The 27,370-nt window shown below is 45.3% G+C and overlaps 1 protein-coding gene across 1 annotated transcript; it reads right to left on the minus strand.

The window, feature by feature from the left end:
* Positions 1-403: 403 nt before the first annotated feature.
* LOC100502226 (uncharacterized) lies at positions 404-27,370 on the minus strand. The gene is made up of 26 exons (NM_001348470.1): positions 27,152-27,370; positions 25,895-26,107; positions 25,495-25,777; positions 24,783-25,007; positions 24,099-24,296; positions 23,469-23,923; positions 22,822-22,960; positions 22,672-22,750; positions 21,400-21,638; positions 20,963-21,267; positions 20,765-20,873; positions 20,508-20,672; positions 20,197-20,296; positions 19,961-20,069; positions 19,693-19,783; positions 18,997-19,121; positions 18,762-18,911; positions 18,601-18,673; positions 2,388-2,568; positions 2,109-2,267; positions 1,794-1,940; positions 1,495-1,698; positions 1,262-1,416; positions 1,108-1,160; positions 934-1,012; positions 404-860 (listed from the first exon to the last, which is right to left on the minus strand). Exons 2-26 carry the CDS (start codon positions 25,954-25,956, stop codon positions 774-776), a joined length of 3,972 nt encoding a protein of 1,323 aa, NP_001335399.1. The 5' UTR covers positions 25,957-26,107; positions 27,152-27,370; the 3' UTR covers positions 404-773.

Below are 27,370 nucleotides of genomic sequence, written 5' to 3' on the forward strand. Positions count from 1 at the left end.
CGTGATTCCACGCCCCACGAGCACTTTGATATTAAATTTATTTTTATGAGTACTTTGATATTAAATTTATTTTTTATGAGTATTAAATTTAGTTAGGGTGTCGTACGGTATCCGTCAATTAGATTCTAACTATAAAATACCCTTGCCTTGTTAGCGGGCGCATCATAAAAGTGACTTGCTTCTAGAACATTGTAGATAATTACCACTAAAATAGCATAAACTAGAATTCCAAACACCACAACCTCACAGAATGTGTAGTATTTTAATTGCCGATTCCTTTTCTCGCAAATATGAGTGATTGCATACGGTATCTTCCCATTAGGCCATTACATATGGATTGGGATACGTTCGATGCAAGGGCGACACAGAGAGGATGAATTTCCTATAGATTAGTTTCCCATTTAATTTACAAGGGCACACTTTGTGCCATATCCATTTTTATTTTAACTTATTCTGTATCTCGTATAAAAATCAATCAGGCTGGCATATCATGCCAGGAACATGTACTATGCTATCCCAAATGACGAAGCCTGCATCTATAACCTCTCCTAATACTTTCCTTTCCTGCCGTATATTTCCTTCCTCCCTCCCTTTCCGTATCGCAAGATTTCCATCAAAGGGGAGAGAAAAAGAAAAGAAAAGGGAAACCAAAAAAAAAAAAGACTCCGTCACACACTCTACACCCGAGTGGACGAGTTTTTTTTCCTCTGTGCGTTGCAACTTGTAAATACCCTACTCCGGTGAACATAAATAAACTGGTTGATGGCAATCGGTTATTGGTGGATGGAACATAGCTCCCACTTTCCTTCGCCGTCAATGAGTTTCAGTTCCAACGAATGGAAGGGAATCAGAGCAGGCCTCTGCAATGAAGCAAACAAGAAGTGAGCAGGAGAGGCATAGGCGAGAAACAACAAGAGTATCATGCATACTTACTTGTGAGGATGTGATGACTGTTATGCCCATGTTGGTTGCTAGCCTGTACAGATGCTCCTCAACGTCCACGCTTGTGGCACTGCAAAGAGGAGTATAGCTTGCTAAGTACCGCACACAGTGTGTGCCCAAGAAATGAAACGAAAATACGAACAACACTTTACACTTGAGACATACTTGGTGCACTCGTCGAGGATGCCATACTTGGGACAGTGAAAGAACAGACGAGCCTGAAAAGAAAGCAGGTCCTCCCACTTAGCACAGAGGTAGAGAGAGATCAATTTGTTTAGGTAAGCCAGTAAATACATAATAGGCCTTATTAATCACTGACCATCCCCAGCCTCTGCTGCTCTCCCAAGGATAGAGTATCTTCCCAGTTAGTGGTAGCATCCCAACCTTCTCTCTCCAGAAGATACAGCAAGCGAACATTCTCTAGAATCGTCCTCAGGTGATCATCCAACAGCTCGGAAGCTGTAGACTTGTCACCTACGACATCAATCGTTCGCTAAATTATATACCAAGTTCAAAGTAAGAGCAAGAAAGAAAGGTAGGCGGGGCACCTACTTGTTTCGCCTGAGAGCATCTTCAACTTTGCCTCCTCGTGAGAGAGAGGGTATATGATCTGATCCCTCAAGGTTCCAAGACAAGTATATGGACGTTGAGGAACATTAAAAATTCCTTCAGATGGCTTGCTAAGACTACCAGAAGCAATGGGCCACAAGCCTCGAAGCACCCTAAAGATGGAACTCTTTCCGCTACCATTTGGACCTTCAAGGAACAAAAACCATAACAGAGATTAGAGAAACCATGTCAGCAGGGCGCAGGTAGATTTAAACCCGACAAACGCTGCAGCATGATATTACCAGTCACAAGAAGGCTTTTCCCTTGAGATACATCACAAGACAGTTGGCTAGCCAATAGCTTTTGCGATGGTGTCACAATGTTCACGCCACGGAAGGAAATTATTTCTTCGGAACCGGCATTTGTGGCATCAGAAGGCATGACAGGATCTAGATGAACAGCAGACCATCCATATTCAGGCGCAAGCAAGTGATAACGTCAAAAGAGAAAGATATAAACCCAAACTTACCATTCGTGAACTACCCAAATATTCAGTTAACAACCAACCTGCTATGCTTACTATTTACTACCAAGTTTCAGTATGGACTAGCACTTACTGCTTTGTGATGCCTGTAGAAGCTCCTCAAGCTCAAATATCCTGTTAATACCACCAGAGAGTTCAAGGAACTTCTTGTGTAACTCAAGAATATCACCAAACGCTATGAAGCTTTGTGACACCACAGATGCCAAGAACCTCAGAGCATGTGCCAACTCTCCTGTAATTCCGAAAACATGAGAGCATAAACTCTATGCCAAAAGGAACACCGCACAGAAATGGAAGCGCTGCCAAGATTTTGTTTTTTTTTAATAATGGAACTTTCAAGATTAATGCCAACCTTGAGTTGAAGTCAAAGCTCGGTCTCCCTTGTGCTCCAAAGCATATAACATACTCAGCCCCCATGTCACGTTATGAGGAAGCTGTTTCGTCACAAAATCATCAAAAATACCATAAAGCCACTTCTTTCTCAATAGAACCTTCGAGTGGTTGAGCAATGTCATGAATTTAGCGTCAATCATCTGTTTTTTGGAGGGGGAAAGTGGAATGTGAGGGCACAAAATATTACCAGCAATAGATCACGTATCAGATGACGAAAGAAAATACAAAATTGTATCTTTAGCATTATGAGTTAATCAACAGATAAACTTGTGAATTAGCAACATATACAACAATTAGTCCTTCACATATCGATAAGTGAGAAGGGTAAGGAAGCTAGTCAAACCAACTAGGATCTGTTTAGGTAGTTGGACTGTGACAAGATAGTTGGAATATAGGGTCATAGGTAAAGTAAGGGAGTTAGTTGAAATAGTGACTAGGAGACGTGTAAAATATCTTATGTGTATAACAGATTAAATAAAAAGGTCGGAAAGTGAAAGAGGTAGACAATAGCGGCTTTAACCTTTGATGCAATGAGACAACTGCAAATAGAAACAAAGTAGGAAGTTTGATTGACAAGAGCCTCAAGAACGGTGTGGTGAATGTGAGAAGGTAAGGGGATAGACTTACCTTAGTCAAGCTTGTCGTGGGTGATTTGGTCTTGAACGTAATGCTTATGACCCAAGTAGGCCACGATGAAAGTGCTAAGACACTTTTCTATGAAGACTTAGATGGCATGAATAGAGCTATATCTATTAGTAAGAAGCTTTTCATAGGATATCTTAATGGACATGTAGGTAGACCAAATGCAGGTTTCGAGGCGATTCATGGAGGTTTTGGGTATGATAGTAGGAATTGAGAGGAAAAGGAAGTCTTGGAATTTGCGGTAGCTTTTGACCAATTGATAGCCAACACATTCTTTAGGAAAAGAGAGTATCATTTAGTGACCTATACTGGCCAACACTCTCAGATTGATTGTATCTTCACAAGAAGAGAGAATAAATAAGCGTGCTTGGATTGCAAGGTGATACCTAAGGAGTGTATTTTCTCTCAACATAAGCTTGTGATGTGGGTCTTTTGTTTTCAGGTGCATGCCTGTAGGGATAAACAAGCCAGAATACAAGAATTAAGTGGTCAAAACGAAAAGGGGAGACATCAGAAATCTTCAAAGAAAGACCATCAAAGAGGGCACTTGAAAGGAGATGACACAAACAACGTGCATTTGGAAGGTGACCTCAGGGGTGTTAGTCCTGAAGGTCTGGGCCGTGCCCAATGGGCCGGCCCGAGCACGGCCCGTGAAAAAAAGAACAAAGCACGGCCCGACACGGCTGATTTAAAATCGGGCTAGCACGACACGAATCGCGGGCTGGGCCGTGCTCTAATTATCAGCCCGTCGTGCTATAAGGCCCGGTACGTCGCTGTGGGTCGTGCTCGTGCCGGCCCGGTACGGAAACAACACGGTGGATGCAGTCACGCAGGCCGGCTCACTCAGTCACCGCACGTCCGCACCTGTTTCATCTACCGCACTCGGTTAGGGTTTTCTCCAACTTCCCTCTGCCCGCCGCCGCCATCCATTCGGATCTTGCTGTTGATCTCGACCTCGTCCGTCTCGGTCTCTCGGGGAGCACGCAGCATGGAGGTCGGAGGAGTCGAGGAGAGCACAACACGTCCAGCCGCCCAGGCTTCCTGCTCCTGCTTGGCTTCCTTCACCGCACGTCCGCATGGAGCATGCGTCCACGAGCTGGAGCACAGCACGCCCAGCCACCCAGGCTTCCTGCTCCTGCTTGCCGTCCGATTGGCTTTCTTTTCTGCACTCGTCGTCTCCGCCGCGAGCCCGTATGGCCGTATGTGCCTACTGCCGATTGATGCTTCGATTCAATGTTAGCAGCCCGATGTGCGTTAGCGGCCGCGCGGAGTCCGCATTCTATTCAAATCTTGTTGCGTTCACAGATTTAGTGAATGATGATGGTGATATCTAGTGCTCAAATCTTATTGTGTTCACTGATTGCGTGCCGTGCTTGGGCCAGCACGGCCCGACAGAAGCCCGTCGTGCTTTAGGGCCGTGCTGGGCCTTACTTCAACTCATCTGGCCCGGTAAGGCACGGCCCGACTCTTTTTCGTGCTATCTAGGCCCGACTAACCTAGGCCCGAAGCACGACGTGCTCGTGCCGGGCCGGCACGGCACGGCCCAAGTTGCAGCACTAAGGGGTGTGTGGAGCAACCAAAGGGAGTGAAGGCGAAGCTAAAGATACTTGGTGGTAGAACGAGAAGTCCAAAGAGCTATTAAGGAGAAAAAAGAATGCTACAGACGTTTGTACCATGACAAGAGTGTGGACAACATAGAGAAGTACAAGATAGCAAAGAATACTGCAAAACAAGTTGTAAGTGTCGCAAAGAGTAGGACAGGCGAGGATCTTTACCAACATTTGAGTACGAAGAAAGGAGAGAAGACATATATAAGATGGCTAGGAAACCTAGGATCCGTGAGAGGAAGACAAGGGACTTCAACCAAGTTAAGTGCATTAGGGCTAGGGCATGTACAACCCTGGGACAGTGTATCGGTTTTCCAAGTACTAAAGACAGCTAAAAGACTCCATGATACAACACTGAGCCCCTAGATCATAAATGCAGTTAAGACACATAGTGTGGAGAATCTCTTGTATTTTTTTCAAGTAACTTCCTAAAGACCCTTCAAGAGACCTCATATTAAATGGGTTGTACATGCCCTTAAGGTTGAAACAAAGCACCTCTTGGTGAAGGATGAGATCAAACATAGATGACAAAGCATAGTCACAAGAAACGTGTACGGTGGTATCGACCCTCGACCCGGAAACGTCGTCCCCGACCCGGAAACGCAGGGTCATTTTCATTACCACCATGTAAAAACCTCTCACAGGTAGCGCGCCACGTTCCTCGACCCCGTTCCTCAACCCTATCGACCCGAGAACTTTGTGACTATGGACAAGAGTATCTTGACGCCTTTCAGATGGATGACTCTTTTAATGGCACCAATAGGTGCTTTGTGTGTAGGATCCAAGAATTTGAGGTTAGGAATGCATTGAAAAGCGAAAGGGCCTCTAGCCTAGTGGTTAAAGGCTTCCGATTAGCACCTCCAGTCCTGGGTTTGTGTAACGCCCCGAATTTTGCAGTCGAATTTTTTCTTTTCTTTACTCGCCAAAATTCGGGCGTTACCTTTTCCTTTTCTTTTTTCCCTCGCTAAACCTTGACCTTTTCCAAAGTTCTAGCGGGATTCGGTTTGGATTTCCCGTGTAAGAAAACCCTAAATACTTTATATTGTTTGATGCACCATGCCGAACCTTGCATTTCTTTCGATTGCTTTGAAAGTGCAAATGCATGCATGTAGAAAGATCGGATTTCGAAAATGAAGAGAAGATCTTTCTTTCTCTTTTCTCTCTCTCTTTCTCTCTCCCCTCTCTCTCTCTCTCCCGCGCCCTGGGCCGACCCCGGCCGGCCCAGCCGCCCCCTGGCGCCCCCCCTTGGGCCCAATAGGCCCAGCCGCCCCCCCCCTCTCTTTCCCTTATCCCCTAACCCTCTCCCTCTCCCCCCTCATTTTCTCCCTCCCCACCTAGGCCGCCGCCCCTACCCCCCTACCCGCCCCCTGCCCTAGGTCGCCGCGCCGCCCCCTGCCGCCGGCCGCCCCTCGCCGTCGATCCCCGACGCCGGTGAGCCCCCCCCCCTCCTCCCTCTCCTCCCTCCCCCTCTCCTCCCTCCCCTTCCTCTCGCCGCTCGGCCCCATGGCCGGTTCGGCCGCCCGCCCCACCCCGCCCGCTCGGCCCCTTGGCTGCGCCCCCGGCCCCCCCCGCGCGCGCCCCATGGCCGGCTCGGCCGGCTCGGCCGGCTCGGCCGCTCGGCCGCCCCGCCCCCCCCTGCTCGGCTGCTCGGCCGCCCCCTGCGCGCCCCGCCTAGGGCCGGTTCAACCGCCCTAGGGCCGGTTCAACCGCCCCCCCCCCTGTTTTTTTTTTATTTTTTTTATTTTATTTTATTTACTTTCTGTGATCATAATTACTGTATTTTAAGTAGGCTAATCACTGTTCATGCTATGGGAAAATAGGAAGTTTAATTTGAAATTCCGTTATGTTATTGATTCACGTAGTTAATTGTTTACCCTGTGCAATGTTGATCAACTAAAAGTGATTAGGTTTCCATTAGTATATATAAATATATATAACAGAATTATTTTGTTAAAAACCAATTGTGTCATTAGTGCATAAGATTTAACCCCCTGCGAGACCTTTCCCGTTTCTTTCTAACCATAACAAATGCGTTATCGAATGTCATACTTGGTGCATATTCACTTTATTTGTTATCTTGTATGGCGTACTGTTCTTTTGTATTAAATGTGTGGATGGATGTATGTATGTTTGCGCTCGCATAGAGAACGATCCGGTCGAAGAGCCCGAGGAATTTGCAGGAGAAGCCCCTGAGCAGCAGTCGTTTGGTGGAGGCAAGTGTCCTTTGACCTATCTCTGTCCTATTCATTCTTTAATTCACCTCCCGCATTACACATTTATACCTAAGGATTGACTAGCTTTTGTTATCCATGTCCTTGTTTACCTATTTGGGTCGGATTATTACTACTTAGTCTGATGCTATTGCTCAACTCTAATCAATGAACATGATGTGATTATCTATGATACGCTGTTTTCCCGTTCTTCTTTATGATTATACTTGTGGTTTTCAAGGGGACTCGAGCGGTTTCTCGAGTGCCTCTCCGTAAGGACCTGTTCTATGGATGACCGCCCGGGAAAACAGTGCAACCATGAGGGTGGAATGGGGTGCCCTTAGCTGAATAATTAGAGGATCCGGGGTGTAGTTCACTTAGCCGTCGTGCCGTCAATGGGGCTCGGTGTATGCGGCTCGCTCTGCCAAGTTTGGGTTCGCCCCTTGGGGAGGAGTGCGGTGCATTTAGGAAACCTAACGGGTGGCTACAGCCCCGGGGAATCTTTGTAAAGGCTACGTAGTGAAACCCTGCCTATTCACCTTGGTAGTGTTTAAGGGTTTGATCGGCCCGAGGCAAGAGGGAATCACGGCTTGTGGGTAAAGTGCACAACCTCTGCAGAGTGTTATGAAACTGATATATCAGCCGTGCTCGCGGTTATGAGCGGCCAAGGGAGCTCCAGTGATTAGTGGTACTTGATCAGAGACATTGTGGTACAGGTGGTTATGAGATTGATGGTTTTGGTTATGACTATGGTGCTGGTAAGTGGTATTCTTTCCGTTTGGAAAGGGTACATCGGGTTAATAACTTGGGTAATGCTAAAACTTGGCTTTCTACTAGTAAATAATAATCTGACCAACTAAAAGCAACTGCTTGACTTACCCCCACATAAAGCTAGTCCACTACAGCCAAACGGGATACTTGCTGAGTATGTTGATGTGTACTCACCCTTGCTCTACACACCAAACCCCCCCCCCCCAGGTTGTCAGCATTGCAACCACTGCTCAGGCGAAGATGAAGCTGTGGAAGGAGACTTCCAGGAGTTCCAAGATTACGACGAGTTCTAGGTGTGGGTTAGCGGCAACCCCCAGTCGGCTGCCTGTGAAGGCCGCGTTATCTACGTTTCTTTTCCGCACTTTGATTTATTGTAAGAACTATATGGACGTCTCAGACGTATGATGTAATCGACTATTTCCCTTATTAATACTATTTTGAGCAATGTGTGATGATGTCCATATTATGTAACTGCTGTGTACGTGAATAACTGATCCTGGCACGTACATGGTTCGCATTCGGTTTGCCTTCTAAAAACCGGGTGTGACATAAGTGGTATCAAAGCCGTGCTGACTGTAGGACCGCTAACCTAGAGTAGAATGGTCGTTCTAAGGATTATAGACCTCTGTCCCTGCCTTGACTTTGGTACCCCTTCAAAAGTTGGTCCTACTGACCAAACCTATGTTCTACTATATATTATACCTTGCTGAAAATTATGTTTTATTCCAATCCTTCATTTACTTATGATTCATTACTTGCTGGTCATATTAATTCTGTTCTCACCCTTTTGCTTGCGATGTCTTTTGTAGATGGCTCGACTTAGACACACTGCACGAAAGTCAGTCATCCCCTTCTTACCCTCCCGCCTTGCTGAGCGTCCGCTTCGCCGTCCCGTGGCCGGACAGTCCAGCCACTTGGAGAGACTACACCACCGCCTGCGTGAGGAGCAGGAGCGTCGACGACAGGAGCAGCAGAGCTCTTCCCTCTCGCTCCACCAGGAGATAGAGTCTGTGAGGAGCTGCTCCCCTGTGCTTCCTCTGGAGCCGCCCCCTGCACCACCACTGGGCGCCCCAGCCTCTGGAGTAGCTGCTGGAGGAGACCCAGACGACGGAGATGGCGACGACAGCTCGAGCCACGACACCGACTTCTCTGCTAACCCTGAGCCGGAAGGATGGGTTGCTCGACCCATCACTCGCGACGCTGCTCGCGGGTGTCACTTCCATGATGCGCTCGACACCCTGCTACGTCGGGCATTTGACCGGCATACTTGGTCCGTCGAGTATCGCTGTGTGGTCTACCAGCATAGTCGCGGGGTCTACCCGGACCGCTGGGAGGCAACTTGCTTGGTGCGCTGCCCGGAGGACAGTCTCCAGGGTGCAGAGGCCTGTTCAGAGCACTATTCTATCTCTGAGCGGGACTCAGCTGAGGCAGCCATGCAAGATGCTGCACGGCGTGCGCTTTCGCACTACTGCTCGGTTTTCGGTGGGGCAGCTGACGGTCTTGACCTGAAGTATTACCCCCGCCGTTCATCTGGCAGCACAGGAGGCGTGATTGTCTCACCTGTCGGTGAGGGCAATCCTAGGTTGAGCAGCACAGTCAACCTAGCCGCCGTGCTAAACACGGAGCTGGACCATGCATTAGACGAGCTGAGTAGGGCTCGTGCTGAGATCGCCCTGCTGCGGGCTGAGCGCGCGGAACGTCGTTATCTGGACGGTGGTTCCCCCGCTCCCGTTGGGACTCAGCACCCGTACCGCTCACCTCAGCGTGGACACCAGTCTTATGGCAATCCCGCCTGCAAGACCAAGATAAATCTAGAACCATAGATCGCTAGAGTTGGATCTTGTAATTAATACGAAATAAATATATACATAGAAGCTTCAGTCTTAGCGTTGGTCTCGGTCTTAGTTAGTCTTAGTTAGACAGGGTAGTTTGCTATCTCCTGTGCATCTATGTTTGTCATGATGAACTATGTTTGATTTGGATCTTTGTAATGATTGTCACCAGAGTGTGGGTACCCCCTGCATTTTGGTTTACATACTATGTCAATAAAGTTAGTTATATAGTTGGGAAACCCATTATTCTCCTTTCCTCTTTATCTGAGAAGCTGTGTGGTCTGTGTTGGAGATCAGTGAAGATGCTCATCTGTTCAGTGCTGTTGGAGAATTCTATACTCTTTTCTTATGCTGCAAGCTTTGCCAGATCAGTTCTGATGTGTGGTTGCGTTCTGCAGATGTCAGAGAACAGGCGCAGAGGAGGAAGGCGTGCTCAGCAGGAGCGAGCCGCTCCGCAGGATGAGGTGCCCCAGCAGCAGCACCTGCCGCCCCCGCCCCCGATGTCGATCGAGCAGATGTTTCTGATGCAGACTCAGGCAGTTCAAGCCATCGGTCAGACTCTGGCCGCCATTCAGCAGCAGCAGCAGCAGCAACAGCAGCAAGCACCACCCCAGCCTCAGATGCCTCAGATGCCTAGAGACAAGCGTGCTGAATTCATGAGAGGTCATCCACCAACGTTCGCTCACTCTTCTGACCCCATGGATGCTGAAGATTGGCTGCGCACTGTGGAGCGGGAGTTGCATACCGCTCAGTGCGATGACAGGGAGAAAGTCTTGTATGGTCCCCGTCTGTTGAGAGGAGCAGCCCAGTCATGGTGGGAGTCTTACCTCGCCACCCATGCCAACCCCGACACCATCACCTGGGAAGAATTCAGAGGTAGCTTTCGTCAGTACCATGTCCCTGCAGGTCTGATGACAGTGAAGAAGGAGGAGTTCCTGGCTCTCAAGCAAGGGCCATTGTCTGTCAGTGAGTATCGAGACAGGTTTCTGCAATTGTCTCGCTATGCTCCTGAAGATGTCAACACCGACGCCAAGCGACAATACCGTTTTCTGAGAGGCTTGGTTGACCCTCTGCAGTATCAGCTGATGAATCACACCTTCCCGACATTCCAGCACCTGATTGACAGAGCAATCATGACAGAAAGGAAGCGTAAGGAGATGGAAGATCGTAAGCGCAAGATCAGTGGACCCCAGCCTGGAAGCAGCAGCCGTCCCCGTTTCTCAGGCAATCAACCTCAGCAGTTCAGGCAGAACCAGCGTCCACCTCAGCAGCATCAGCAGCGTCAGCAGTATCAGCAGTTCCAAAGGCAGTATCCTCAGCATCAGTACCAGAACCGTCAGAGCAATCAGTCAGGAGGTCAGTTTCAGAAGCAGAATCAGCAAGCACCTCGTCTTCCTGCCCCAGCAAATCAGCAGAACAGTCAGGCAGCACCAGCTCAGGTTGGAAACAGGGCGTGTTTCCACTGTGGAGAGCAAGGCCACTGGGTGATGCAATGTCCGAAGAAGGCAGCCCAGCAGCAGTCAGGCCCCAATGCCCCAGCAAAGCAGAATGTGCCTCAACCTGGAGCAGGCAATCGCTCTCAGCCGCGCTATAATCATGGAAGATTGAATCACTTGGAAGCTGAAGCAGTTCAGGAGACCCCCGGCATGATAGTAGGTATGTTCCCAGTCGACTCTCATATTGCAGAAGTGTTATTTGATACTGGAGCAACGCATTCTTTCATTACTGCATCATGGGTAGAAGCACATAATCTTCCAATTACTACCATGTCAACCCCTATTCAAATTGACTCAGCCGGTGGTAGAATTCGAGCCGATAGCATTTGTTTGAATGTAAGTGTGGAAATAAGGGGGATAGCGTTTCCCGCCAACCTTATAGTAATGGGTACTCAGGGAATAGATGTCATCCTAGGGATGAATTGGCTAGATAAGTATCAGGCAGTTATCAGTTGTGATAAAAGGACAATCAAGTTGGTGTCCCCACTAGGAGAGAAAGTGGTGACCGAGTTAGTCTCACCTGAGCCGAAGAAAGGAAGTTGTTATCAGATGGCTGTGGATAGCAGTGAAGCAGACCCAATCGAGAGTATCAAGGTTGTGTCTGAATTCCCAGATGTGTTTCCAAAGGATTTACCGGGTATGCCACCAGAGCGGAAAGTTGAATTTGCTATAGAGCTTCTTCCTGGAACCGCCCCTATCTTCAAGAGGGCTTACAGAATATCTGGACCAGAGTTGGATGAACTTAAGAAGCAAATTGATGAGCTGTCAGAGAAAGGTTACATTCGGCCAAGCACCTCGCCTTGGGCCGCTCCTGTCTTGTTTGTGGAGAAGAAAGATGGCACCAAGAGGATGTGTATCGATTATCGAGCTTTGAATGAAGTCACGATCAAGAACAAGTATCCTTTGCCCAGAATAGAAGATCTGTTCGACCAGTTGAGAGGAGCCAGTGTGTTCTCCAAGATCGATCTAAGGTCAGGTTATCATCAGCTCAGGATCCGACCTTCGGACATTCCGAAGACAGCATTCATTACCAAGTATGGTTTATATGAGTTCACAGTGATGTCTTTTGGTTTGACCAATGCGCCAGCATTCTTCATGAACTTGATGAACAGTGTATTCATGGATTATCTTGACAAGTTCGTGGTGGTATTCATTGATGACATTCTGGTTTATTCTCAAAGTGAAGAAGAGCATGCAGATCATTTGAGGATGGTATTGCAGAGATTGCGAGAGCACCAGTTGTATGCAAAGTTGAGCAAGTGTGAGTTCTGGATCAGTGAGGTCCTGTTTTTGGGTCACATAATCAACAAAGAAGGATTGGCTGTGGATCCGAAGAAAGTGGCAGACATTCTAAACTGGAAAGCGCCAACGGATGCTAGAGGAATCAAGAGTTTCATTGGAATGGCCGGATATTATCGGCGATTCATTGAAGGGTTTTCGAAGATTGCGAAGCCAATGACAGCGTTGCTAGGCAACAAAGTTGAGTTCAAGTGGACCCAGAAATGCCAAGAGGCCTTTGAAGCGCTGAAAGAGAAGTTGACAACAGCGCCTGTCCTAGTCTTGCCTGATGTGCACAAGCCCTTCTCGGTGTATTGCGATGCTTGTTACACAGGTTTGGGATGTGTGTTGATGCAAGAGGGAAGAGTTGTGGCTTACTCGTCCCGACAGCTGAAGGTTCATGAGAAGAACTACCCAATCCATGATCTAGAGTTGGCAGCAGTGGTTCACGCACTGAAGACATGGAGGCACTATCTGTATGGACAGAAATGTGATGTTTACACAGACCACAAGAGTCTGAAGTACATATTCACTCAGTCAGAATTGAACATGAGGCAACGAAGATGGTTAGAATTGATCAAAGACTATGAGTTGGAGATTCATTACCATCCAGGCAAAGCAAACGTAGTGGCAGATGCTTTGAGCAGAAAGAGTCAAGTCAATCTGATGGTTGCTCGCCCGATGCCTTATGAGTTGGCCAAAGAGTTTGACAGGTTGAGTCTCGGATTTCTGAACAATTCGCGAGGAGTCACAGTTGAATTGGAACCTACCTTGGAGCGCGAAATCAAAGAAGCGCAGAAAAATGATGAGAAGATCAGTGAGATTCGGCGATTGATTCTAGATGGCAGAGGCAAAGACTTTCGAGAAGATGCAGAAGGTGTGGTATGGTTCAAAGACCGCTTGTGTGTTCCCAATGTCCAGTCTATTCGGGAGTTGATTCTTAAGGAAGCTCATGAGACAGCTTATTCGATTCACCCTGGCAGTGAGAAGATGTATCAGGATCTGAAGAAGAAATTCTGGTGGTACGGAATGAAAAGAGAAATCGCAGAGCATGTGGCTATGTGCGATAGTTGTCGAAGAATTAAGGCAGAACACCAGAGACCAGCTGGATTGTTGCAACCGTTGCAGATCCCTCAGTGGAAATGGGATGAAATTGGTATGGATTTCATAGTCGGATTGCCTCGCACTCGAGCCGGCTACGATTCCATTTGGGTAGTAGTGGACCGTTTGACCAAGTCAGCCCACTTCATACCTGTCAAGACCAACTACAACAGTGCAGTATTGGCAGAATTGTATATGTCTCGGATCGTCTGTCTTCATGGTGTGCCAAAGAAGATAGTGTCAGACAGAGGAACGCAGTTCACCTCTCATTTCTGGCAGCAGTTGCATGAAGCCTTGGGCACGCATCTGAATTTCAGTTCAGCTTATCACCCGCAGACAGATGGTCAGACTGAAAGAACCAATCAAATTCTTGAAGATATGTTGAGAGCCTGTGCGTTGCAAGATCAGTCCGGATGGGACAAGAGATTGCCTTATGCGGAGTTTTCCTATAACAACAGTTACCAGGCCAGTTTGAAGATGTCACCGTTTCAAGCGCTGTATGGAAGGAGTTGCAGAACTCCGTTGCAATGGGATCAGCCTGGAGAGAAGCAGGTGTTTGGGCCAGATATTTTGCTTGAAGCCGAAGAGAACATCAAGATGGTCCGAGAGAATCTGAAGATAGCGCAATCAAGGCAGCGAAGCTATGCAGACACAAGAAGAAGAGAGCTGAGTTTCGAAGTCGGAGACTTTGTCTATCTGAAAGTGTCACCGATCAGAGGAGTCAGAAGATTCGGAGTGAAAGGCAAGCTAGCACCCCGCTACATTGGTCCGTATCAGATTCTTGCAAGACGTGGAGAAGTGGCCTATCAGCTCAGTTTGCCAGAGAATTTGTCTGCTGTGCATGATGTCTTTCATGTGTCTCAGTTGAAGAAGTGCTTGCGTGTGCCAGAAGAGCAGTTGCCAGTGGAAGGTCTTGAGGTCCAGGAGGACTTGACCTACGTTGAGAAGCCAGCTCAGATCCTTGAGGTTGCAGATAGAGTCACCCGAAGGAAGACCGTCAGAATGTGCAAAGTCAGATGGAGTCACCACTCTGAGGAAGAAGCAACCTGGGAGCGTGAAGATGATCTGATGGCCAAGTACCCGGAGCTCTTTGCTAGCCAGCCCTGAATCTCGAGGGCGAGATTCTTTTAAGGGGGATAGGTTTGTAACGCCCCGAATTTTGCAGTCGAATTTTTTCTTTTCTTTACTCGCCAAAATTCGGGCGTTACCTTTTCCTTTTCTTTTTTCCCTCGCTAAACCTTGACCTTTTCCAAAGTTCTAGCGGGATTCGGTTTGGATTTCCCGTGTAAGAAAACCCTAAATACTTTATATTGTTTGATGCACCATGCCGAACCTTGCATTTCTTTCGATTGCTTTGAAAGTGCAAATGCATGCATGTAGAAAGATCGGATTTCGAAAATGAAGAGAAGATCTTTCTTTCTCTTTTCTCTCTCTCTTTCTCTCTCCCCTCTCTCTCTCTCTCCCGCGCCCTGGGCCGACCCCGGCCGGCCCAGCCGCCCCCTGGCGCCCCCCCCTTGGGCCCAATAGGCCCAGCCGCCCCCCCCTCTCTTTCCCTTATCCCCTAACCCTCTCCCTCTCCCCCCTCATTTTCTCCCTCCCCACCTAGGCCGCCGCCCCTACCCCCCTACCCGCCCCCTGCCCTAGGTCGCCGCGCCGCCCCCTGCCGCCGGCCGCCCCTCGCCGTCGATCCCCGACGCCGGTGAGCCCCCCCCCTCCTCCCTCTCCTCCCTCCCCCTCTCCTCCCTCCCCTTCCTCTCGCCGCTCGGCCCCATGGCCGGTTCGGCCGCCCGCCCCACCCCGCCCGCTCGGCCCCTTGGCTGCGCCCCCGGCCCCCCCCCGCGCGCGCCCCATGGCCGGCTCGGCCGGCTCGGCCGGCTCGGCCGCTCGGCCGCCCCGCCCCCCCCTGCTCGGCTGCTCGGCCGCCCCCTGCGCGCCCCGCCTAGGGCCGGTTCAACCGCCCTAGGGCCGGTTCAACCCCCCCCTGTTTTTTTTTATTTTTTTATTTTATTTTATTTACTTTCTGTGATCATAATTACTGTATTTTAAGTAGGCTAATCACTGTTCATGCTATGGGAAAATAGGAAGTTTAATTTGAAATTCCGTTATGTTATTGATTCACGTAGTTAATTGTTTACCCTGTGCAATGTTGATCAACTAAAAGTGATTAGGTTTCCATTAGTATATATAAATATATATAACAGAATTATTTTGTTAAAAACCAATTGTGTCATTAGTGCATAAGATTTAACCCCCTGCGAGACCTTTCCCGTTTCTTTCTAACCATAACAAATGCGTTATCGAATGTCATACTTGGTGCATATTCACTTTATTTGTTATCTTGTATGGCGTACTGTTCTTTTGTATTAAATGTGTGGATGGATGTATGTATGTTTGCGCTCGCATAGAGAACGATCCGGTCGAAGAGCCCGAGGAATTTGCAGGAGAAGCCCCTGAGCAGCAGTCGTTTGGTGGAGGCAAGTGTCCTTTGACCTATCTCTGTCCTATTCATTCTTTAATTCACCTCCCGCATTACACATTTATACCTAAGGATTGACTAGCTTTTGTTATCCATGTCCTTGTTTACCTATTTGGGTCGGATTATTACTACTTAGTCTGATGCTATTGCTCAACTCTAATCAATGAACATGATGTGATTATCTATGATACGCTGTTTTCCCGTTCTTCTTTATGATTATACTTGTGGTTTTCAAGGGGACTCGAGCGGTTTCTCGAGTGCCTCTCCGTAAGGACCTGTTCTATGGATGACCGCCCGGGAAAACAGTGCAACCATGAGGGTGGAATGGGGTGCCCTTAGCTGAATAATTAGAGGATCCGGGGTGTAGTTCACTTAGCCGTCGTGCCGTCAATGGGGCTCGGTGTATGCGGCTCGCTCTGCCAAGTTTGGGTTCGCCCCTTGGGGAGGAGTGCGGTGCATTTAGGAAACCTAACGGGTGGCTACAGCCCCGGGGAATCTTTGTAAAGGCTACGTAGTGAAACCCTGCCTATTCACCTTGGTAGTGTTTAAGGGTTTGATCGGCCCGAGGCAAGAGGGAATCACGGCTTGTGGGTAAAGTGCACAACCTCTGCAGAGTGTTATGAAACTGATATATCAGCCGTGCTCGCGGTTATGAGCGGCCAAGGGAGCTCCAGTGATTAGTGGTACTTGATCAGAGACATTGTGGTACAGGTGGTTATGAGATTGATGGTTTTGGTTATGACTATGGTGCTGGTAAGTGGTATTCTTTCCGTTTGGAAAGGGTACATCGGGTTAATAACTTGGGTAATGCTAAAACTTGGCTTTCTACTAGTAAATAATAATCTGACCAACTAAAAGCAACTGCTTGACTTACCCCCACATAAAGCTAGTCCACTACAGCCAAACGGGATACTTGCTGAGTATGTTGATGTGTACTCACCCTTGCTCTACACACCAAACCCCCCCCCAGGTTGTCAGCATTGCAACCACTGCTCAGGCGAAGATGAAGCTGTGGAAGGAGACTTCCAGGAGTTCCAAGATTACGACGAGTTCTAGGTGTGGGTTAGCGGCAACCCCCAGTCGGCTGCCTGTGAAGGCCGCGTTATCTACGTTTCTTTTCCGCACTTTGATTTATTGTAAGAACTATATGGACGTCTCAGACGTATGATGTAATCGACTATTTCCCTTATTAATACTATTTTGAGCAATGTGTGATGATGTCCATATTATGTAACTGCTGTGTACGTGAATAACTGATCCTGGCACGTACATGGTTCGCATTCGGTTTGCCTTCTAAAAACCGGGTGTGACAGTTTGATTCCCCTCGGAGGCGAATTTTCCAGCTTGATTAAAAAATCCCCTCGTTGTGCCTCATCTGCTCTCGGTTACGATGTCCTGTGTACCACCCTCCGGTGGGCCGTTGCAGAGTGGACGATTGACGCCAGCCTTTTAGTGATGGGGGCTAGGGTTCAGGGATTTTCTCGTTGTTTCGATCTCTTCTTAATATAATACTGGGAGGACGGTCATTCCCTCCCCGACCAAGTTTTTTAGCAATGCATTGAAAAGGATAAAAGGGGTAAGACGATGGACCCTGATGGTATCCCAATTAAGGCACGAAGATGCCTCAGGAACATAGCTATGGCATGACTAACCACGTTGTTCAACCATATTTTTTGGTCAAACAAGATGCCTAACGAGTGGAGAAGTACATTGGTACCGATCTACAAGAATAAAAGAGATATTCAAAGTTATACTAATTGTCGGAGAATTAAGTTGATGAGACATACTATGAAGCTATGGGACAGAGTTAATAAGCATCTTCTAAGAGGAATATCGAGGACCTCTATGAACCAATTTGGTTTCATGCCTAGAAGGTCACCCATGGAAGTCATTTTCTTAATAAGACCAGCGATGAAGCAGTATAGGGAGCAAAAGAAGGACCCAAACATGGTTTTCATTGATTTGGAGAAGGCTTATGACAAAATAACAAGGAATGTTATGTAGACTTTAGACAAATATAATGTTCCAACGAAGTAATTTGGACTCAAATCTGGATGGATAAAATGGCGTCAAGCATTTGGCACTCCATGTGACAAGAGGGTACTAAAGAAGTGAAAAGGCAAGTTCTATAGGACGGCGATTAGACCTGCTATGTTGCATGGTGCACAATGTTGGCCTACAAAAATAGAACATGTTTAGGAGATAAGTGTTGCAGAAATGTGTATGTTGCGTTGGATTTATGGCCATTCAAAAAGTGATCGAATCCAAAATGATGATGTGTGTGATAGGCTAGGGGTAACACCAATTGAAGAAAAGCTTGTCCAATACCGGTTGTGATGGTTTAAGACATGTCCAATGGAGACCTATAGAGACACCATTGTGTAGTGAGTTCCTAAGGTGCGATTGCAATAGGAAGAGAGGCAGAGGAAGGCTGAAGTTAACTTGAGAAAAGGCAGTAAAATGAGACTTGAAAGGATAGAATATACCCAAAGATTTAGTCATAAAAGGAGTGCATGGAAACAACTATCTATGTATCTGAACCTTGACTTGTGGTTTCTATTGGGTTTCAACTCTAATCTACACCAACTTGCTTGGGACTAAAAGGCTTTGTTGTTGTGATGATTTTTGGAATTTTGAATGAACCTTAAGACTGATTAAAATAAGGTATCATAGACTACCAGACAACAAAATTTCAGAAGCGACACAATACAGACATGTAATAATTTTGTGCGGCATTCATGTACTACGAAGAAACTTACAGCTTTCTCCCTTGATCCACCACCAAAGAAAGCTATTGACTCAGCATGTGTCCGCAATCTTGAGTGCATGAACCTTGATAAAGGTTACAGGGCCAACAAATTAAATCTTTTCAAAAGATATGAAAGTAAACTTTGCCAGTGCTAGATGAAGTATTACTAACCTGAACGTGCCTTCAAGTTCTTGTTCTTGGTTTGCAAGATCCCCAAAGTCAGGGGACACAGCTCTTAGAAAACCAAGACCTAGGAACATGTAAGCATACAGTATAGCAACCCCTCTTCGCCCAGACAAAAGCTTCATTCTCCATGTAAACCTGGTGAATTCCAATAGGGTTAGAAACAAAAGCTCAATACTAAGAAACACATGGCCAAGACTACGAGATCATGAGAGAGACTCACCAAATAATATCAACTAATGGCTTCACCATACCAGTAAGCAAGCCAGCAAGGTCATTGGTCAACTTCTCTACATCATGTGTCATTCTTTGATCTGCATCCATACTCATACCTGAAATGTTGAATACCTGCAAGGTAAGCTAGGATTACTCAGTTTCGTGGAAAACATATATATTATGCTCCACACAATGTGAAATCTACCCAAATTTCAAAACAATTACCAATGCCAACTTCAGCTATCAAATCTATAGCCCACTTAATAAATATAAAACAACCTGATTGATGTACAAAACTCAGTACCATAACTTTGAATTCAACCACCATACATTTTCAATATCAACTTTCAGGAAAGTAAATAGCCCAGGAAATGTTTACAAACAGATTAATCAGGCACTAAGTGTCAAATGCGGAGTAAAAATATCAGTGTCAAACCGTCACATTCTGAAGACCCTGTTTATTCAATTACTCGAGATATACACATGTGACAGTGACAGAAACAAGATAGTACCAGACTGAGGTTGTACAGTGCACATGGTGACATGAACCAAACGTAATTTGAAGTAACAATACCCAGAAATCAATACAAGATCAATAGATGAATGTATGTATGTCGTGCAAAAATACAAACACTGGAAGGGAAAAAACACTGCCACGTGGTGCAATAAAAGCCTGGGTGAGTATTCAATGAGGAAAGCTCGCCTTGTAAAAAGCATTTCTTTTCAAATAATATTGAAGCAAATGATTGGTCATGCGAATCCGCCATCCAAGGGCGATTCTTGAAGTAAGGTTCCTGTAAAGAAACAATTAATCAGATCATGGAACTGATTATATAAATTAGTTAATTTCATAAACAGCTCTGTATGCCAGGAAGAATGAAATTGGATTCATCATTCATGCAGTAAAGATTCTATCAGGAACCAAATTTAGCATCTAGAAAATACTTCAAATGAGTGGAACCACAAATTACCTCAGTGAGGGTGACACGATGGAATTTGCTGCACTTTGCAGCACACTAGTGCCAGCCAAACGAATGAAGGCAGCTTTGTCCTGCTCCAAGACATACTTGACACTTGTTCCTGTCACAATCAAATATATTAGTATTAGTATATAGGGCACGCTGTCAGCTCTAATTTGTGTAGTTAGCACAGAGAATACAAATGGTGCCAATGCAAGCAACTGCCTACTTGCTATCAAACAGCATACCATTCAATGAAGCTATACGGTCTGAAATCCAAGTGCGGGAGAATACAAGAAGTACCACTGCAAGCAGCTGCCCTCCTTGCTTATCAAATAGCTTTGGAACCTGGCAAACAAATATTTAGGAACAATATTAGAACTGAAGAACTTATAACATCCAAAATTCATGGTATGTTTATATTAATCCAATTAAAGATTTAATCTTCTGATATCTTCAAAAATCACGTGTTACATCAGGTCCAGGAGGAAAGAAGTCAATGAATGTTAAGAAGCAGAACGTATCCTAACACTACAATGGATTATGAAATACAACTGACCAGTATTTGAGACATTGCAGCAACTCTGACAGGCAAAGGTCTTGGAGAGCATTGCAATTGTGTGACAATAGATGATTGTACTGTATGTTCTATCTCCATACTGGGGGAAGATGCTATGACCTCTGTTGAATAAGAATGTTTCTTGGGCTTCATTGACGCATTTCCCTGGGAAACAGAATCCAGTTAAAGATAGAAGATGAACCAAATAATAACACATGGAGATAATAGGTGATACATTCTAAAAACACAGTAAGTACCTTTGTGCTGGTGATAAAAGCCCTTTGAACGGTAAGTGCATCAGACTTGCGATCACTTTCTGATGCCTTCAGCACATCAAACTCAACTTCGGGAGAGAAGGAACCATTTCTAAAAGAATAAAATCAAATTCAACATTGCTTTTTCAGTGCTCAAAATTTAAAATAAAAAGAAAGAAAATAGAAGTATATTTCTGTAACCTGTTGTCCTGAATATCCCACCCTCCTTCACCATCTAAGGATAAAACAATTTCATGAAACGCAACTAATGCTGGACGGTGAGATATTGTTATGCAAGATGTGCCCATTGCTCGAACCCTTTTGCAGAAGCGCTCTTCCATATCAGTTGTAACAGCACTAGTGCATTCATCCAGGATAGCAAACTTTGGCTTATGATAGAACAGTCTAGCCATTCCTAATCTTTGCTGCTCACCAAGAGACAATTCGTCACCCCAGTTAACTTCCTTATCAAGAGGATAGCGTTCTAGCAAGTATTCCAGATCAACCTGCAACCAACAGGCGACATTAAGGATTTCCTAGTTTATTACTTTTCAGTTGCTTGCAAAAACAAAGTGAAAAGTTGATGGTAATGCTTTGAAAGGCTAATTTATTAACTACATAGATATGATTGCTATTACATTCTTTAGAAGATCCACCATGCCACCATAGCTAAGTGGTTCAGTCTCTTGGTCTGCTGTGAGTGGATAGATTAACTGGTCGCGAAGCGTTCCAACAGCTGTATATGGTCTCTGGGGCACATAAAATATTTCCTTGTTGAGATTGGAACCAACACCAGGTTTGACAATATGACCAGATACCATTGGCCACAGACCACCAAGAACACGGAAAAGGGAGCTTTTTCCACTACCATTGGGACCTGAAATAGAAGTTAAGGCACATCATAAAATTCCCATGGCTGCAACTTCCATAAAGCAAAAGAACATAGATATAAATCAGCATTAGGCATACACATAAAATGTCAAGAAAGAACATCTACTTGACAGAGCTTTCCCACATTCAAGAAGATTAGCTTTCTTTTTTTTAAGATTAGCAGACGTTTATTGTTGCTATATAAGCCAAACAAATTATGGAGAAAATTTATGCAAGACTGGCCAGCAAGCAAGCTCAATGCATCTGGGAAAACAGCCTGCACTTACTTGGTTTAATAGTTTTAATTGCTTTTTAAGCTGAACAGGATATCTACGGGTACTTAAACAGGCAGAAAGAACACAAATAATATTCAGAAAAAATATATAACACAGGTTGCCTGCTCCTCCTGTTGCTGCAAGCCCTTTTCTACAGGTTAGCTTCTTTTCTTTAGTTATTTCTCCAGGTGATGCGACCTTTGCTTTCTTCTCTGATACTACTGTAGCAATGCAGCAGGTGCTGGGCAAGAATGGCAGAGCTCTTGCCCTGTTATCAGGAAAAACAAGAGGGGAGAAAAAAGAGTAGACTCAATGCCGAAGGCCCACACATGAGTGGGATATGGTGAAGGGATAAACTGAGACAAGCCTTCCCCCGCAAATATGGAGAGAGGCTGCTTCATGCCTAAAATTGAATAGTAATACATAAGCATTGAAGTTAGACAGATGCAAATTGCTTTTTCTGTAGCAACAGATCAGGCAATTCCAGGCCTAAGAGCATATTTCAAGACTGATTCCAAGTAATTAAGGTGAACACACTATTGGATGAGGAAACCAAATCACCACCAACACAATGTATCATAAGAAACCAGTACTTTTGAGCACAAAATAGGAAATAAAAAATATTATTGTATGATTTTTCTCACTCTTTTCATTGCAGTTTGAACATTCAAATACTCAGTAATTGATTCAGTTTCCTTTAGAGAAAGTGTTCAAATAACTAACACATGTCTAGTTTTAATGGGAGCAAATAAAATAGAGGATTACCAGTGATCAACAGATTAGAGCCCGACTCCAAATGAAGGTTCAAATTATCAACCAAGACATTCCCAGAAGGTGTCACCACCTGTAACAAATTATTTTTTAGAATCTTCACATAGGGTAGACAAATAAAAAATGACTATGATATATTATTACCTTAACATCTGAAAACTCTATATAATTTGCCTCGCTAATATAATTTCCATCAGAAGAATTTTGAGTAATCAATCTATCACGGCCACCAGATAGCTCACGCGAGACATCCAGTAATTCATGAATACGATTAGCATAGCCACTGCACACAAAAAATAGCCAATCACCATCAAAAACTACCATTTGAAATTTGAAGCATGTATACACTTGAAAGGCATTAAATAAACCTCACATCATGATGAAACCAAAGTCAAATTAGCAGCATATATAATACCATATAAATTGAGGATCTAAGACATGAATTTACAGTTCAGTTGGTTGAGCACACATGGTTCAAGTGCTCTTGGACTCGAATTTGGGTGCATATTCTTATTCAGAAAGTCGCCTAGTTCCTCCTGTTTCCCCCCTCCTAGTTTGGTTGATTTTACTTTATTTTTTAAAACATGAATTACCAATACAGTTCTCAGGAAGTGAAAGTGGGTACTTAGGGCAAATTGCTCAATTTTACAGGCAAAATATTTCATTTGCAGCTGAACTTTTCAGGATCCACTTTAGGTATGTAATTGACCGGATACAGGTTAGATTACTATATCAGTGTGTACTTAACCTACAGGCTGCATCAGTATTTGACACAGCAATTCAGCAGTTACCTGAGAATATTTAAGCGCCTTGAACTAATAGAAATGGTTCCAAGAGATTGAAATAGTGATATTATCACGCTGGTGTGGTATCGGAGATTGCTCAACATCTCTGCCCGTCCTAAGGTGGATGATTCGGGTTTAAGATTCCCCGCAAAGAAAGGTTCAATAATTAGGATAACTCCCACAGTGGCGCCAAGATACTTCAGAAGAAAATCTTGAATCATGCCAAACCACCAGTTTTCATGAAGAACAACATTCAAGTGTTTAACAAGTGCCCGGAACCGCTGCTTAATATGTGATGCTTCTCTGTTCTCACCACCATAAAACGCCACACTCTCAGCATGGGTTCTCAATCGTGAATGGAGTTGACGATATTCCCCCTCTAGCTGTTGTTCTGTAGACTTCAGCTTGCCAAAAGCAGGAGAAAATTTTCTAATTGTACCACCAGCACCTATAACATATGCCTGAAAGCACACACATGTTAAAAATGTAACTAAGAAGGAACAGTATTTTGTAAAATAAGAACATTTTTTCTAAAAAAATTATGAAGCAAACTAGGTCAAGTTTATTTTCTAACAGTAAGTACTGCATCATTTTTGCAGTTAATAAAGAGCAACAGTTGATCTAAAGAAGAATTACCAGAATCCATAACACATATTTTGGACTCGCGTAAGAGCAGAGGCGCCAGATGTATATTAACCCTTCTACAATTGCAGCCAGATCATCCTGTACAAGGTCACTTAATTCTGAGCAGAACTTTGGTATGTCACTTGCAATCCTTTGCTCTGGGTTTGTGATCCGATGATCAACATGTGAGATCTTGTAGTACACCATGTTCTGAATATAAGGAAAAAAATCAACTCATCTGATCATAGAAGATTTACTATGATCCTGCAAGGAGGAGGGCGAGGTGGGGAGGATCTGATAAACATGCAGAATGAGAAGTGCAGGGAGATAAACGGCCATTATCATGTATTTATTTTCCAGAATTTGGCAATTTTTAGTTCATCAGATCCAAGCTAGGAACCGAACTTGTTGTGTTTGGGAAACATAATGGGTTGGTCCATAATTTCAACATACAGCATATTAACATAAGCATAAGGCTAGTAGAGAAATGAGAAATGCTGGGATGATACCATCACTGTTGAACCAATCAATTCTATGTGATCACTCAAACACAGAGCCACATGATTTTTACAGGGTAACTAAACTCCAGATAAGAAGTGAGTTATTTCATTTGGGAAGACAGAATAATAAAATTTGAAATAGCAAGGAACAAAGAATGCATGGGATTGGGAGGTCCAACTTTATAACCCAACATACCTCAAAATAATCAGCATGGACAAGATCTGTCAAGATTTTCTTGAAGCGCAGGCCTAAAGACCCTGTTAAGTACTTTGATGTCTGATATAACGTGGATTGGAGAAAGCATAGAAGAAGATTTTCAATAATGAGACGTGTAAAGGTCGGAATACGCCGAAGGAATGCAGATCTGAATAAATATCCTTGTACTTTTGCCAATCTGTGGCCAACAGCTGTACGCAAGACCTGCAGAAAGATAGAAGGACACATCATCCTACTGCTTTAGAATGATAGGTAGGCAAATATGAATAACAAAGTCCTTGGCTTTACATGTTGCTAGACTGCTACAGAAGCAAATACAAAGTCACATTGTACACATAATGGTAAGAAAAAATGCCCAACATAGTTCCAGAGAAAACAGAAAATACATGTCCAGAAAGACAAGCTCAAAAATGATGCAGAGTTTAAGACTCACTAAGTACAGCAACAAGCAACAAGCAACAAACAAAGTCTTTTTGTCCCAAAAACAAGTTGGGGTAGGCCAGAGCTGAAACCCAACAGAATCCACAAATCAAGGTCCAGGCCAAATAATGGTAACAGAAAAAACATGACAAAACAATGGAAACTTTCAAAACAGCACATAGAATGCATGCATGATTTGATATCCAGAGCATTAATATCAATATGACAAATTAACTCTAACGAGCACAATGATGGAGGCTGTATAACTTACTGCTGTTAGTATCAAGCCAATAAGGTAATTCGTTCCATTCGGGCCAATCTTCTTAAGTAAAATAGCAGCCAAAAAATGCAAGGACTTCAGTCCACTTTTCTTTTTCCTTGTTTTAACCAATTTACCATCAATGCCGTTCTGACTAGTTCTTCCGTTATTACTGCTATGTGAGTTTGCATCACTGCAAGAATTTGCTTCCTGGTGTTTTTTCCATCGACCTGACTGCGCATATGCTAAAGCTCCACCAGCAAGTACTGCACCAGAAACAATTGCAAGTGTTCTCCTGTAAAAAAAAACAGGGAGGGGGGAAGGAAAGACAGGTTAACTGTTAACAGTTACATAAGGGTCAACTCATCGATCTTTTAAAAACAATTACTGCTGGATCAGCTCAACAGCAAACCTTCTTGAAGACAAAAGGTTGCGCCCCCGTTCTGTTAGTTGCAATAACTGAAGCGATGACATTGTTGCTAGATTAGTCCTCTTCAACCAGATATATACAGCTAGCTATAGCAGTTGAGCTGTACAGGCATCTGAATGATCAAGGAGAGACAGACAAAACACCGAAAAACACGATTGTCTACTGCTGCAGTGCAGCACAATGGACAACTAGAATCTGCAAATATGGAAGAGACCACTGTTACAATGGCAATTCAGTATGGAAATAAAATCAGTGGCAGTAATAATAAGTTAACAGAGTAGCAAAGATAAGGGGACAGTAGCAATGAGATGAATCGGTTCCTGCATCAAGAGTGCGAAGGATATGACATGAGTAGCAGAACACTGGAGGATCCAAAAGAGCAAGTCATGAACAGCATCAGGCCCGTAGTTGAGGTCATGATACTTCCGAGAGCTCTTGGTCCGCATAAATCAACGGTACTATGCTACAAGTAATAAGGACTAGCCAACTATAGACCCGGGTCACACTTATAACATTAGCAAAATCAGTCAGCGCAGGAGAAGGAGGAGGTTGGCCTTGCCTCCCACCAACCAACTGCATGGACAGCCAGTCTGACAACGGAACATCCAGCTGCAGCAATAGCACGGAGTTGTAGTACGAAACATGGTAAGGTAGGATCTATGCGGCACCACGGTTTTTCGATTGAATGAAGTGATCCCACTGCAGTAAGCAATACTGCATAAATAGATTCGCAGTGGAGCGCCCACCCAACAACCAGTATGCAGCAGAAGCAGAAGTAAAGGGTTTGTGGGGGGAGCATTAGCTGCGCCCTGCTCCAAGTAGCCCCCACTATTCCAGTAGTAATCAATTGGAGGTGAACAGAAATGATTCGATGGGCACGAGAGTGTCCCTCCCTCTACTTGAGGCGACGCGACGCAGAAATAGTACGAGCTAAAACTTGGGGTCAGCCGTCAGCAATGGCGCCGTAGCAGACCAAGCATGCAGGCAGGACTGAGATAAAAAAAATCCCCGTCCGTTGTCCGTCCCCCCACCCAAAAAAAACAACCAAAGACGCTTTTCGCTACCGGCACGGGCAGGAACTAGTACTAGATACGAAAAGCGAGGGGGCGACCCGCGAAGCGGGCGTGTGCACAGACTCAATCGGAACCAGCGGCACCGGCAGGACGGGAGACGATCGAGTTCGAGCGGCGTATGCGTCCACGCAGCGGAAATCGGTGGGAGTCGAAGAGCGATGGGTACCTGAGTATCGCCGATCGGGGATCGCCGGCGGCCGCCACAGCAGGAGGACGACGAAGAGACGCAGGGAGATAAAAGGAAAAATTGAAAAGGCGGACAAAAAATATATACTACTTCTACTTGAGGTAATAAGATAGAGGGAGAGAGGAGAAGAACAAGGGCGGAGAGAAATAGAGGGAGACTCGGAGACGGCGACGGGGAGGAGGAGAAGGAGACGGAGAC

This window comes from Zea mays, chromosome 3, assembly GCF_902167145.1.
Source record: "Zea mays cultivar B73 chromosome 3, Zm-B73-REFERENCE-NAM-5.0, whole genome shotgun sequence".
NCBI classification, from domain to species: Eukaryota; Viridiplantae; Streptophyta; class Magnoliopsida; order Poales; family Poaceae; genus Zea; species Zea mays.